Source organism: Chelmon rostratus, chromosome 5 (genome assembly GCF_017976325.1).
Source record: "Chelmon rostratus isolate fCheRos1 chromosome 5, fCheRos1.pri, whole genome shotgun sequence".
NCBI lineage: Eukaryota > Metazoa > Chordata > Actinopteri > Chaetodontiformes > Chaetodontidae > Chelmon > Chelmon rostratus.
The window spans coordinates 25,606,619-25,619,411 of record NC_055662.1 but is presented as its reverse complement, the minus strand read 5'-3'; the positions used below and the strand labels follow the sequence as shown (position 1 = coordinate 25,619,411).

The 12,793-nt window shown below is 44.9% G+C and overlaps 2 protein-coding genes across 2 annotated transcripts; one reads left to right on the top strand and one right to left on the bottom strand.

The window, feature by feature from the left end:
* Nucleotides 1–5,561: 5,561 nt before the first annotated feature.
* LOC121607021 (phytanoyl-CoA hydroxylase-interacting protein) lies at nt 5,562–9,376 on the top strand. Its single transcript, XM_041937674.1, has 4 exons — nt 5,562–5,732; nt 7,337–7,511; nt 7,716–7,833; nt 8,513–9,376. The coding sequence occupies exons 1-4, from the start codon at nt 5,565–5,567 to the stop codon at nt 9,057–9,059; spliced, it is 1,008 nt and encodes a 335-aa protein (XP_041793608.1). The 5' UTR covers nt 5,562–5,564; the 3' UTR covers nt 9,060–9,376.
* Nucleotides 9,377–10,045: 669 nt separating this feature from the next.
* On the bottom strand, nt 10,046–11,571 carry zgc:77112 (uncharacterized protein LOC406459 homolog). Its single transcript, XM_041937840.1, has 3 exons — nt 11,437–11,571; nt 11,240–11,315; nt 10,046–11,025 (listed from the first exon to the last, which is right to left on the bottom strand). The coding sequence occupies exons 2-3, from the start codon at nt 11,257–11,259 to the stop codon at nt 10,161–10,163; spliced, it is 885 nt and encodes a 294-aa protein (XP_041793774.1). The 5' UTR covers nt 11,260–11,315; nt 11,437–11,571; the 3' UTR covers nt 10,046–10,160.
* Nucleotides 11,572–12,793: the final 1,222 nt, after the last annotated feature.

Below are 12,793 nucleotides of genomic sequence, written 5' to 3'. Positions count from 1 at the left end.
AAAAAAATCATCTAGATTACTTTCAGAATCCAGAACTGTGTTCTAATAGAACTTATGTGTGTGTGTGTGTGTGTGTGGCCATGTATTACTCATGATCCAGTGGTTTTAAGTATGAAGTTTGCTGACTTCATGGCTGGATTAATCTGTTTGGAAAAAAAATTGCTCTTGGGCCCTTTTTTGGTAGGTTTACTTAAAACCACTTAATCTATGAACATGTTTTTAATGTGAGCTCAGGACTCTGCAGGGTTTGCCTTGGTTAAAAGAAGCAGTAGTAATTTGTTAGTACAATTTCCATATGTGCATATGTGCAAGTAATTAAATTACCAAAATGCAGTTGGCACGCTATGATCTGGGACTTTTGGAGCCCCCATGGGTCTGCTTTGCCTGTTTGGAATGCCGTAATGTTAATGACAATAACAATCCTGTCCTGCTCCTCTGTTTGACGAAAAGCACCTTTCATTACTAAAGTAATACAAACTTGATTAATCATGACTTCAGGGCAGGAAATAAAACATGTGAGATATTTGTGATTATCTTAGAGGAAAGAAGCGGAGATAGCATCTTAAAAAATATTACAAACAATATTATTTGACATCTTAGAACAATTTGCACATGGTGCCAACAACACATGAGAAAAGATTAGTTAAGAGCCACATGGTACAAATGGGTTTTCCAAAGTGATTTTCCAGTCACATCTCCTGGGATATTTGAAGGCATGAACTGAAGCCCTCAGTCTGAGCCGACCAGTGAGGCACAAGCAGCGGATCTGAGCAGCTGTCTGTGTGGCACCTATAAGGATATTATTTTTTTGCTATGCCGGAGTCTATTGCTTCAATATTGTGTTTATTTCTGTTTAACAATTAAGCTTCATGTACCACACTCACCACTAGGTGGCAGAGTAGCCAGTTTTGGGGTGTGGTGCTACAGACCAAAGAGAGCGCGTGTGTCTCATTGCTGCTGTGCTAAGGCATGAAAACTCTGCAGGGTTTTGCTGTTGAAGCAATAAATGAGCACTTTTTCTACCTGACTAATGCCTTCGTTGCTTGAGTGGTAGAACAATTGTTAGTTTGTAATTTTCTTTACAAATATGTGATTTTTGCAGATGTACACTGATGTTTGTGTAGACCCGATTGGATCATCGGCACCATAATATCCTGAAAAAATATTATTTCCTTATTTATGCTATCCTCTTATTGTTCACTGATGAATGTCTGATGTTTAAAATTATTTATAATCTTCCTCCCTCCCCTCTTAGAGGATGCCGGCCTATCCAGTGCCAGTGCCAGTAGGACTAAAGCATCTAGGGGTGACTGGGTACTGCAACTCAGAAAGACAGCCTTTGGTCAGTCTGCTTTCTCTCTGGGACCTTTGCGGAGTTTAAAAGCGGCTCCATGCTGTGTCACCTCCAATGATTGCCTTCTATTTATCATACTGATTTTATTTATTATCTGCCACTGATGGACTTTCATGTAGGCCTAATGTGCTGTTTTATATGTATGTGCAGTTCTGTGGTTGTTGTTGTCTCCCTGCCCTGGGACAACATTATGTAAATGCTGCTCGCTAACTCTGGTCAATGAAGAAGTGTGTTGCACATAATTAAAAGTACTCTGTGAGTACTTTTAATTATGTGCTTTCCCTGCAAAAATAAACGATAAGATAAATTAAGTAATTTCAAATGTTGTCATGAAATTCTCATCAATGCACACAAAGAAAATGTATAAGCTGCTCATGTTATTTCCATTAACATCAAGTCAGAATTAGGCTTCTTGTGAAATTTGTCCATAATTTGGTGCACATAGATTTGTATGAAGAAATGCAAATATGATGCTTAAACTTCTGTTCAGTGCATGTTGTTCTGGTACCATCCTGCATCTGCACCAAAGGAGCAAGAGGGAGAAATAAATCCCTGCTCCAGGCTGCTATTGACTGGCCAGGCATCCACTCCAGCCTGGTGGTGTCTGATCAGAGGGTGGGTTGTAGTGATGTTAAAATACTCTTTGGTATCATTGACATGTAAGAGGTATTGTCATTTTTAGCACATCACAAATAGTTGATGTAAATGGGGCCAAATTCTGTTCTCAGCACACAGCCAGCCCTGCCCTAACAAACTGGCTATTCCCACCTCTGGAGCTGAGAGGGTTATTTGGACAGAAGCAGGCCATCATGGCATGACTAATGATGGATGATTGCAGTTTAATTACATTCTGAGGGTATCACTTATCTGCGGCTGGGTAGAAATAAATGAAGCTTTTCAATACTGCACACAGCCTGTGGAATTATGGCAATACATCTTTGTCAGCTTTCAAATACAAATATGACGTGTTTGTGAGGGGACTGCACTCTCACTATCAGTTTATCCCTTTGTTATCTGTCTTTATTCTATGCACATATCCATTGTTTTAGCAGCAGATTATAGCCATTAATCTGGGAAGGGTCTCTTTAATCTCTAACAAAATCCTAAATTAAGTTCTCCCCTGAGGTTGAACGAGTGCAAAAACATCCCTCTGAAAACGAATGCAAGTGGAAATCTGCTTACTCCGGACTTAGGTGGTGGCATCCCTCGCCTCCGGCTGGGCTGGGGGGAGATGGCCTGTGGAGTTAGTCCATATGGCATAACAGTTGGCACATGTATATTTTTTGAGGTCTTGATGGTGCTCTATGTAATTTACTGGGGCATCACTCAGCATAATCTCTTTAGCCAGTGGAGTGTGTAAAAAAAAAAAAAAAAAAAGCTTCATTTCTGTCCTCACAGCCCTCGTGTCCATACTGTCTCCACATCTGAGAGGTGACATGAATGCAAGCAGCTGAGTGTTCAGTCTACATTAGAGTGTGTGGATTTTGTGCCTCGGGGCAGATTTACTAGCGAGTGATGTGTGTTGCGTGTGATTGGCTGGTGAGAGCATGATGCTGACGAGGTTGACTGTCTCACTGTGGTCACACTCCAGTTGGAAATTTATTTATTTTTTAGGGTTTGAATTCATCCCGTGTAGCTGCATATATGAGTCAAGTAAACATCATCCTCAGAGCCCACAGCGAGAATGAGACTGGGAGGGGGGAGTGAGGGAGGGAGATGGCGAGTTCGGGGGGGGTTGTAGTGTGTTTGTGTGACACAGAGAGTGAGAGAGAATCAGACCGGAGAGAAGGAGAAAAAGAAAGAGAGGGAGAGGAGCCTGTGTGTTCGTTTCACCTCCTAATCAGTTTTCCTGGGGGATCTATCATCAGCTGCAGCAGAGGAGGCAAGAGGAAGAGGAGGAAGAAGAGGAAAAAGACAGAATCCAGCCCCGCTGTGATCTTCTCCCATCGTAAACCTGAGCCTCAAACAAGTAAGAAATTCTTTTAAATCAGCCCACTCACAGATGTGTGAAGTGCTCCGAGAATAAATGGTGTTGGACTCTCAGTGTATGAAGTGAAATAATCTGCTGTGATGGGGCTTTTCATCACGTCAGATGAATATGGTAGTGTAGTGTTGAGTTTGATGCATGTTGTTCTGTTGATGTAAGTGCAATCAGATTTATTGCCAACTTTGGGCTTATATTACATCCCTTCGGTGCCGTTTCACACGAGACTGTGAGGATATTTCATACAGCAGCGTTGACGACTGGAGCTCATTTCCCTAAATTTTAATGCTTGGTTTAATTGTGCAAAGGGGTGCCGCGCCTCAAACTGCATTAGTCATACAATATCTCTGTATGACAGCTTTTTTATTGAACTTCACACAATATTCCTCAGTGTTTCATACTGTGTAATGGCCATTTCACCCCCTTTAGTTTAAAAATGTACTGAGGAAATTGTGCCTTGTCTCCCCCCCCCCTGCTGCCATCTGAATGTGTTTTAAAGTCTTCTCTCTGCACGTAGAAAAATGACTTTGAACCACAGACTTGCTTTCTGTGTCTTGCTCCATATGCATGAATGCAGCAGCTCTTTCATGATGCTGTCTCACAGAGGAAACAACATCTCTGTAGTGTAACTGAGCACTAACAGCTCAATATACACACTCTGAGATAAATCATGATTGATAATGTGCATCCCTGTTATAATTATGCGTTAGACACAGTTGCCTGATTTGGAGCAGCTGGCTATCAAAGCGAGTTTTGCAGCAGAGATAATTGGTTCACATTTCCTTTCTCGGGCTGGTTTATAAATGAGGTCGACGGGATTTGTGTGAATGGTACGGAAACCTGCTTTTGAACTGTATTCACATGTAGTTGACCCAAAAGTGGAACGCACACGGAGACATGGCGCTTTGATGACACGTCCTGTGAGAATCTCCCTCTTGCCCCAGTTTCTGTCTCTGAAAAGACACCGTGGTGCAGAAACGAGAACGGCAGCTGGAAAACAGACGTGTGGAAACACACGTGCGTGAGGCAGCAGCTCTTTCCCCCTGGCCCCGGCGTGAACGAGCTACTGCACAAATTTCACAGTTCACAGGCTTTAATGAGCTGCTGCAGCCTGTCCATCAAACTGACTGGAGAACACCTCAACAGACCTCACAGTCAGACGGTGACGCTACAGCAGGCATCTGCAGGATCACACAGGCAGCAAAACGAACACGTAATGATTGTTTGTACTAAACTGCTATCTCAGGCACATCTGTGATTTAGCATATGCTCAGTGTGAGAGGGCTTTTAATAAGGGGAAGATGAAGTTTTTTTTTCCTGGTGCTGAGATGCTGGATTTCCAGAGACATAAAGAGAAAATGTTTTGATGTTAGAGGAGATGATTGCAAAAACACACTATGGAGGAATAGATGTGCACTAAGTCTGAGGGCAAAAGAAGATGACCATTGTGCGCAGGCTGCAGAGACTGACCATCAGTTTACGAGGGGGAAGGTGACAGCTAATCAAACACGAACTCAGCCCAGCACTCAGGGCCACGCGCAGCAGCCTGGATCGAACCACTGATGGGCAACAAAGGAAATATGATCATACATCAACCTGCAGCTGATACCTACTTAAACCTCCTCTATTTCTGCCCAAGATGCTGGAAGATTTCCCCCGAGCTGCAAGCGGTTCACTTGCTCAGCTGTTTTGGAAATGGCGTGCACTTCAGCGAGGCAACACGAGTGTTCAAAAAGTTGCCTTTAGTTGAAGTTGCTGCTGACAGGTGCAGCAGTGCTGTTGTTTGTGACCCCCACCTTGAGAATTACAGGAGAAGACCGAGGGAGGCTGCAGACGTGTGGTTGCTGGGAGACTGCTGTAGGTGGATTATGAAAGGCACGGGGGAAAGCGGAGGCCAGTCACTCAGCTGGGAGCATATCGAGTTGTGTAATGATGGGAAATGTCAGTTAAGGGCAAGACAAGAGGGGAGGAGGGAAGAAAAGAGCAGGACAGTGAATAAAAACCTGCACACAGATCCCTAAATGAAAGGTTAATTGGATTCTGTCTAAAGTGTATTCAGCTGTGGTGTTTGTGAACTGCTGTAGTGTCCACTTTATAGCTCTTTGTTACACAACTTAATCTCTTTTAGCAGATGTTGCCATTCTCCAGCACTGGTATTACAGTCCCAGATTACGCTCCGGTCTAACCATTCTCTTTTATCTTCTGCTTTAAAGACAGACGACAGAAATGGACGCCCCTCTCTCCACCCCCTGCAACATCCAGATTTGCGAGGTGACCTGCGATTCCTTCCGCATCGTGTGGGATATGACCCCCGAGGACACCGCCAGAGCCACGCACTTCTTCATTGACCTGAGCCGCAAAGAGAGCAGGGACCCCAACCGCTTCAAACACAGGGTCTGACAAACTGAAACCGCTGCACCACTTTCCTCCAACCTCCCCCTGGATGTGTCTGTCTGTCCCATCAGTGTGTCTGCTGCTCATATTCCAGATTCACACAGATCAATTCTTCCCACAGGAATGATGAAGATGTCCTCGTACTGCAGTGGACAGCTGAAATGAGACAGGAAAATGTGCATTTTATTGAGGTCTCGTTGGGTTAACAGATGGGTCTAACTGCCTCATGATATTCTGAACACAGAAAACAGCGGTTGCGCCCTTTCAGTCACTTCGAATACGGGCGAAAAAGGAAAATGAGTGCAGTCAACAGCTTCAGGCCAGTGACTCACTCGTACATTGTTTCCTCTTAAAGTGGACAGAAACTGACAAACTCATGTGCGGCACAGAACAGTTTTAATGTTAACAAATTGCGCAGACATAAGGCAGCAATGTAGCAGTTTATCTTTCTTTCTTTTTTTTTTAATAAATAGACACGTCAGAAACGATTAATTTCAGACAGCGGGGAGATGCTTGGTACTGCATTTAGCTACCAGCTACTTTCCATCTGCTGTCCCCAGATGTGCAGATCAACTGCATCTCTAGCACGCACAACATGTATTTTCAGTTGATATGCAGATGTTTACCGATTAGTTTTTATTCAGGCATGGCTCAAGGGATGGCAAATCCAGTCTGTTGGTTTGTTTGGTCCAGACTAAAATATCTAAACAACTGTTTGATGGATTGCCATGAATTCCATACTGACATTCATGGTACCCAAGTTGATAAAGTACTTGTGACTTTGTTGATCCTCTGACTTTACCTCCAGCGCCACCATGAATTTGATATTCTTGGGGTTTAGTGAAATATCTTACTATAGGATGGGCTGCCATGAAAAGTTAAACTATAATATAACTACTTGACATCATCACGTTAGCATTTTAATTGTGAGGTTGTTGCATTAGCATTTAGCTCAGCTAGCGTGGCCACAAACTCTTGCTCCTATTCAAATATTGCTAAAGGAAAGAATTTACCTTTTTTTTTTTTTTTTTTTACACAGGTTGAATCAGCACAATATCATGAAGCTAGTACTTGAATGATCAATTTAGCGTCTAAATTTAGCTCCAGTACCTGAAGCCTAACATTTATGGTCTCCCTTCGTTTCAGATGCAAAACAGCCAACTGACTGTAATTATGGGCTACTGTAGCAGCTGGTATTCAACATCTGAAAAAGTGCTTTTGTGAAGTCAAAGCAGAGGAAGGAGGGAGTTCGTTGCTCCTGAGCGGAAGATGTGTTCTCACTCTCTGATACGCGAGGTGGCACAAACAAACTTGCATCAGAGATGTTGCCATGGATATATGGGCCCCTGAGCCCGCGCTAATTAGCCGTGCTTCGTCGAGGCCTTGGCCAAAACAAAGCCGCTGATTTGATTTGCTGTATCCTAGTTACAGCAGCTCAGGTTTGAAGTGGAATATCATGCAAATACAGCAGAGTTTATGGAGCCAAATGGTTGATTCAACAATTGCATTAACATTTGCTTTGAAATGTAAATTAAACACAAAGCAGCCTGTTACAGCCTTGCATCCTGCCCCTGATATCAACTCCTTCCTGCTTTGTCCTCCAGGATGTGCCAACCAAGCTGGTGGCCAAGGCTGTGCCTCTTCCCATGGCGGTGAGGGGACACTGGTTCCTCAGCCCGCGGACGGAGTACTGTGTTGCTGTCCAAACTGCTGTCCGACAGCCAGATGGTGACTACCTGGTGTCCGAGTGGAGCCAGGTGGTGGAGTTCTGCACCGGGGGTATGACACACATGCCTGATAGCTGAAGTAACACTGATAATGTATGATATAGGGTTTGGGAGCTGTAAGTAAAGCAGCACCAGATAAGGACAGAGAACTGCAGCGTGCAGAAGTGGCTAAAAAAACAATTGTGCCTCAGCACAGAGAAGTCATTAGCATTTCAAAGTAGTGTGGATTTTTTGAAAACTCTTTTCAACTTTGCAGACTACGCCATGGAACACCTGCAGCAGCTTCTTGACAAGGCGAAAGGCTCTGCAGGGAGGCTGCTGAAATTCTCTGTGTTTTATCGCAACCAGCACCCAGACTACTTTGACTACGTCAGGTCAGTGCCCCATTCTTATCTCTTCCTTGTATACCTAAAGCAATTCCAGCACCGATCAGTGGAAAAGTGGCAAATGCTTCTTTGCTTTCTTGCTGAGAGTTAAATAAGAAGATCAATAGCCCACCACAGTCATGTTTGCATGGCAAATAGGAAGCTGCTTGATTAGCTTAACTTAGATTGAAACATAGCGACAGCTACCCTGGCTCGGTCCAAAGGTAACAAAATGCACTTAGTCGCAGCTCTATAGCTCACTGATTCACATGTTAGATGTTGTTTGTTAATTTGGATGAAGACAGTGTAAAATGACCATGTTGTGGTTTCATGGGGAGTTATGTGCCGGACTCTCTCTCTCGGCTGGGACCAGGAAAAGGAATCTCCGGACTGGTTGTCTGGCACTGCAACAAGACTCCTGGAAATGACTGCACCTGGCCAAGACACAATCTCCCACATTACCTGCTGTTTTGTATTAATTACAGAAACTTCAGTGGTGCTGATTTTGTCACGTTTGGACAGAGCCAGGCAAGCTGTTTCCCCCTGTTTACAGTCTTTGTGCTAAGCTAAGCTAACCACCTGCTCATTGTGGCTTCTTATTTATCTTACAAACATGGGAATATCCCCCAAAATGTCTAATTATTCCTTCAAGTGTAACACTGTTTTATGTCTTCATATCTCGGATTAGAGGGGAATGTGGAGGCCTGATGCGTCCAGCCCTAAAAGACTGCAGTGGGAGTCACGGTTCTCCGATCAACGCCAAACTGCACGGAGTCTTCTTCAGCTGCAACACAGAGTTTGATACAGGCCTCCCTCCCAAAGACTCCCCTTACGGCCCTCTGCGTTTCCAGATCCCAGCCGGTCACCTGCTGAACCCCAACATCAGCCTGTACTTTGCAGACTTCTACTGTATGTACACAGCCTACCACTACGTGGTGCTGGTGCTGGCCCCCGTTGGCTCAGAGGGAGATACCTTCTGTCGCACCCGCCTCCCCATGCTGGACTTGGCCTCCAACCCCTTCCTGACCTACACGGACCCCCAGAGGCCGGGGGAGGAGCCTCTGTACTGCCACGCCAGCGACGTCATCCTCGAGGTGCTTTTCACAGAGCCGGTACACCTGGACCAGGGCACTGTGGAGCAGATCAGCGGGCACCACCAGCTCAAGAGTCTGACCACGGCCAACGCCAAGAAAGACCCCAGCTGCAAGGTGTGCAACATCAGTGTGGGACGCTGAGGACAGACCTGGGCGTGCGTGAGAATACAACACTGACAGACACACGAAATGAAATGGTCGAGCCCACCGCGTGTAGGTCAGGACACAGTGGAAACAGCCCACCTCTCGGGGTGCGTGCATGCTGCTGTCCCTCTTCCCTCCTGCCTGGACTAGAATAGCGAGTATTAAATAGACAACTTTCACAATATGCACCACCTGACTTCATCTTGATCACAGCTGGAAATCCGGCAAACATCCATCCATGACTGCTGAACAAAACATAACTGAAGACACGATAGGCTTTAGAAGACCGGACAAACTCCCTGCTCCTTATTTGTCGAGAGTCATCTGTGCGCTCTGGTGTCTTTGTGGCATTTTCTGAATATCTTTTTCAAAAATGTTTTTTCCCCCCTGTAAGATGTGTTTGATTTCATTGTTTTTTAAGCTGGACTACATGTTTAATGTGATTTCTCACTGGTTGTATCAGTCATTGGTTTTAAACACAAACACAGTATTTTTACTTCTTCTCTCTACAAAGTCACTGCCACATGTTTTTTGTCTTTAAAAAAAAGACTTCTGATGTTCCTAATTAGACAGAATCTAAATGTTGCACGCCAGGAAAGTGTGACACTGAACAAGGGGCCATTCAGTGTGTTGGGGTTTTAGGATAAAGGTAATGTGGAAGATGGTATCACAAAGTTCCCTGCAATCAGTTGGTGACAGCGAGTCCTGACTCTCTAACTGTGCTGAGCTAAGAATAGCCTCTCTCTTGCTATGGGGTTTCTGTTTGTCCCTGCCTCGTAATCTCTGACCTATATGGGAATCCCACAAATGCCCCATGTGAAAGGGATCCCCTCCCTGTTATAAGTAACAGTAATATATGTGTTGGTGAGTGGCCTGGAACACCCATTTGATGCTGAATGTGAAAGAAAGCTGGAAAAGAAAAACTGAATGCAACAAAACTGACATGTTTTAAGACTTTTTTTATCCAAAGATGTTACTGAGATGTCCAATTCAAAGTGAAAACAATGCAAGCGTAATAAAAAAATATCCACCTCGTCTTTCCCCGGGTCTGATGTGTTACGAATGAGAAAGCTCGGGATCATTTCTAGGCTCAGCGCGTCATGCCCTTTCACTTAGATTCTTCCCGCGACAGAGATGTGAGCTCACACACACGGCAATGCTGTAATTCTGTCCGTTGTTATTGTCCCAGAAAGGCTCGCTCTGCCCACCTGGTAAATAACTTAGACAGAATTCTACCTTCCTTTTGGCATCTAGCACTTTAGGAATAGCAATGTCAAATTCAAAGATGTCAGTCTGAGGTCCTCCGAAACGTTTCTGCAGGTATGTGCAGGGCACATCTCTATAGCTCTGCCATGAGTCAAAGGTGATGCGAACACGCACGTCTTTCTGGAAACTGATGTTCCTGACTCGGACGGTGCCTTTGAGGGCCTGCTCATTAACGCTGCAGTTCTCCAGGATGACCATGCTCTTTGCCAGCTTGGAACGGAAGGCCTGGAAATCTGCAGAGGGCTGCGGGAAGCCCAGTTTGAGCTGTGTTCCTGGGCAGCAGGTGCTGACGGTGCAGCTGTAGCCATCCTCTGTCATCCTCCCTAAACCCTGCAGCGACGGCAGCAGGTCGAGGTCAGACTGCTCCTCTTCATCAGAAAACACTCGCACGGCCGTTAGAGACAATCCCTGCGAGTCAGCGAAAACCACGCGTTTGTTCTTGATTGGGAGCAAAACCTCATCATCGTCCAAGACGTCCACGAAAAACGGGAGAGGGTAGGTGAGATAGGTTTGGCTCAGGAGGTCAGAGGGCAGCTGATCTGAAGCTGGAGGACGGATGCAGGGCCGCTGGGGCTTCAGGATGGGAACCCAAACATGAGGACACAGTTGCTTCCGCTGGTTCAGACACAGCCTGACAGCGATCTCTTCGAGTCCAGCTGACTGGGCCGTCGACCTGAGGCCAACCACTGGCAGGACACTTTCAAGAGATTAACAGCGATTTCAGTAAAGGCTGCTGCCCTACAAGCCTGATTCAGTGTTGCATATAGTGTAGCTGTGCTGTCGCTGGGCTGTGAGCTGCATTAAGGGATGCATCACAAGATTAATTCCAAATCAAATTAAAGTAGTGATGCAGGATAATGCACCCCACTGCCGCAGAATCACCGCACACTTAGTTTGCATCAAGCGCTTACATTGTACTGGACATCTCCATACTGGCAGTCTGGTGTTGAGTGATCAGAAAATGATCCTCAGTGTCTGGCTGGAGATCTAGAAAACAAGAAAAAATAGGAATATCTGTTATACATGAAACATGTGTGTGAATTCTGGGATTATAAACTCACAACAAAACCTCTGAGGAGTTTCAGGTATTTCTTAAAATCTTACTTACAGACTCAAACGAGCAGCAAGCTGTCATCTGAAGTCTCACTTTTCCTGCTGGAGTCTGGCACAGGCTCCTATTTATACCCCCTCGTGAAGATGTCATGTTGTATACCCCACCCTCTCTACTCTCCTGACCAATCAGCTAAGTCCTGTGGTTTTCACTTCTTCTACTGTTGGTTCACACCTGCGTGTAATATTGATGCATTTACAGCACCATTCCTTATATTTAACTAATGTGCTACTTCGGTTGAACCCACCATCAGGTAAATACTCAGCATGTTGTCTCTGTATTGTCACCTCAGAACTGTGTTGTCCACTGCTGATGGGGGGGTTAAGTACATGCAGGTCTGTATGTAATTCTACTCTGCACTGTGGAAACTATTCAAATCATCCCCGGCTCTATTCTCAGACATGTCAATGGACACAGATCCCGCTGAGGCCGGGCCTGGATCCAAGTCCTGTACAGGCTGGCTCTTGTCCTGAAGAGGAATGTCTGCCCCACAGTCCATCAGTGTGTGAAGCCGAGGAGGGCCGGATTACAAACAACTCCCAGCATGCTTATGACGTTGTTCAGGAATTAATCCAAGCATGTACATACTGAGTTACATGAAACAGTGTACCACATATGGAACGCCTGGGATGTATTTGGACACCAAACTGAAGGACATTTTGACAGCTTGTATGCAAGGAGTTATACTGATTAAGATTCGACTATTTCTGACATTGCATGTACAGCTGACTGAGGTAAATGATGTTTTTGGGTGCTGCACATATAAAATCAAATGCTTTCGTAACCACTGTTATTTACAAAACTTTTTATTCTTCTCAAATCAATATTTTCAAGGTTTGAGACAACCCTGCTTTCATTTTCTAACATTTACGGTAAACATGTTCTCTAAATGCCTCTCTGTCTTACCAGGTGTCCAAGCCAATCTCCCAATGGCACTGATCTATAGGTCTTCACATTCAGTGGATCAGCAGTGCAGCACAGTGCAGACAGTCAGCTGACCAGGCCAGTGGTTCAGTTTTGTGAAGCCCACGCTCCCTCAGTCCCTTATTAGTTCCAATTGCTGGGCAATTTGTGTGGGGGCAAACAATAAGCACTGATTGCTCCCTCTGAAACGCTTACATAACAATGCTATTACAACAATCATGTCTCAGAGGAGACGATGTTCCACATCCTTTTAGGCTAAAACACAATCAAAACAAACTTTAAACCTGTGAAGCAGAGCGGTGTTGAACTGGTAATGCCTGACGAGGTGTCCGTTATCAGGGTTAAACAGAAAACGAGGTGTCCATTAATTCCTGATAATGGACGCCTCAAAGGGCATTATCCTGCTGACACCTGCCAAAGAAAAAAATAG

Coding starts and splice junctions, on each gene's coding strand:
- LOC121607021 (XM_041937674.1), top strand. CDS start 5,565: ATGGACGCCCCTCTCTCCACCCCCTGCAACATCCAGATTTGCGAGGTG. Junction 5,733..7,336: donor CCAACCGCTTCAAACACAGG/GTCTGACAAACT, acceptor TTTGTCCTCCAG/GATGTGCCAACCAAGCTGGT. Junction 7,834..8,512: donor GACTACTTTGACTACGTCAG/GTCAGTGCCCCA, acceptor ATCTCGGATTAG/AGGGGAATGTGGAGGCCTGA.
- zgc:77112 (XM_041937840.1), bottom strand. CDS start 11,259: ATGGAGATGTCCAGTACAAT. Junction 11,026..11,239: donor ATGGAGATGTCCAGTACAAT/GTAAGCGCTTGA, acceptor ATCTCTTGAAAG/TGTCCTGCCAGTGGTTGGCC.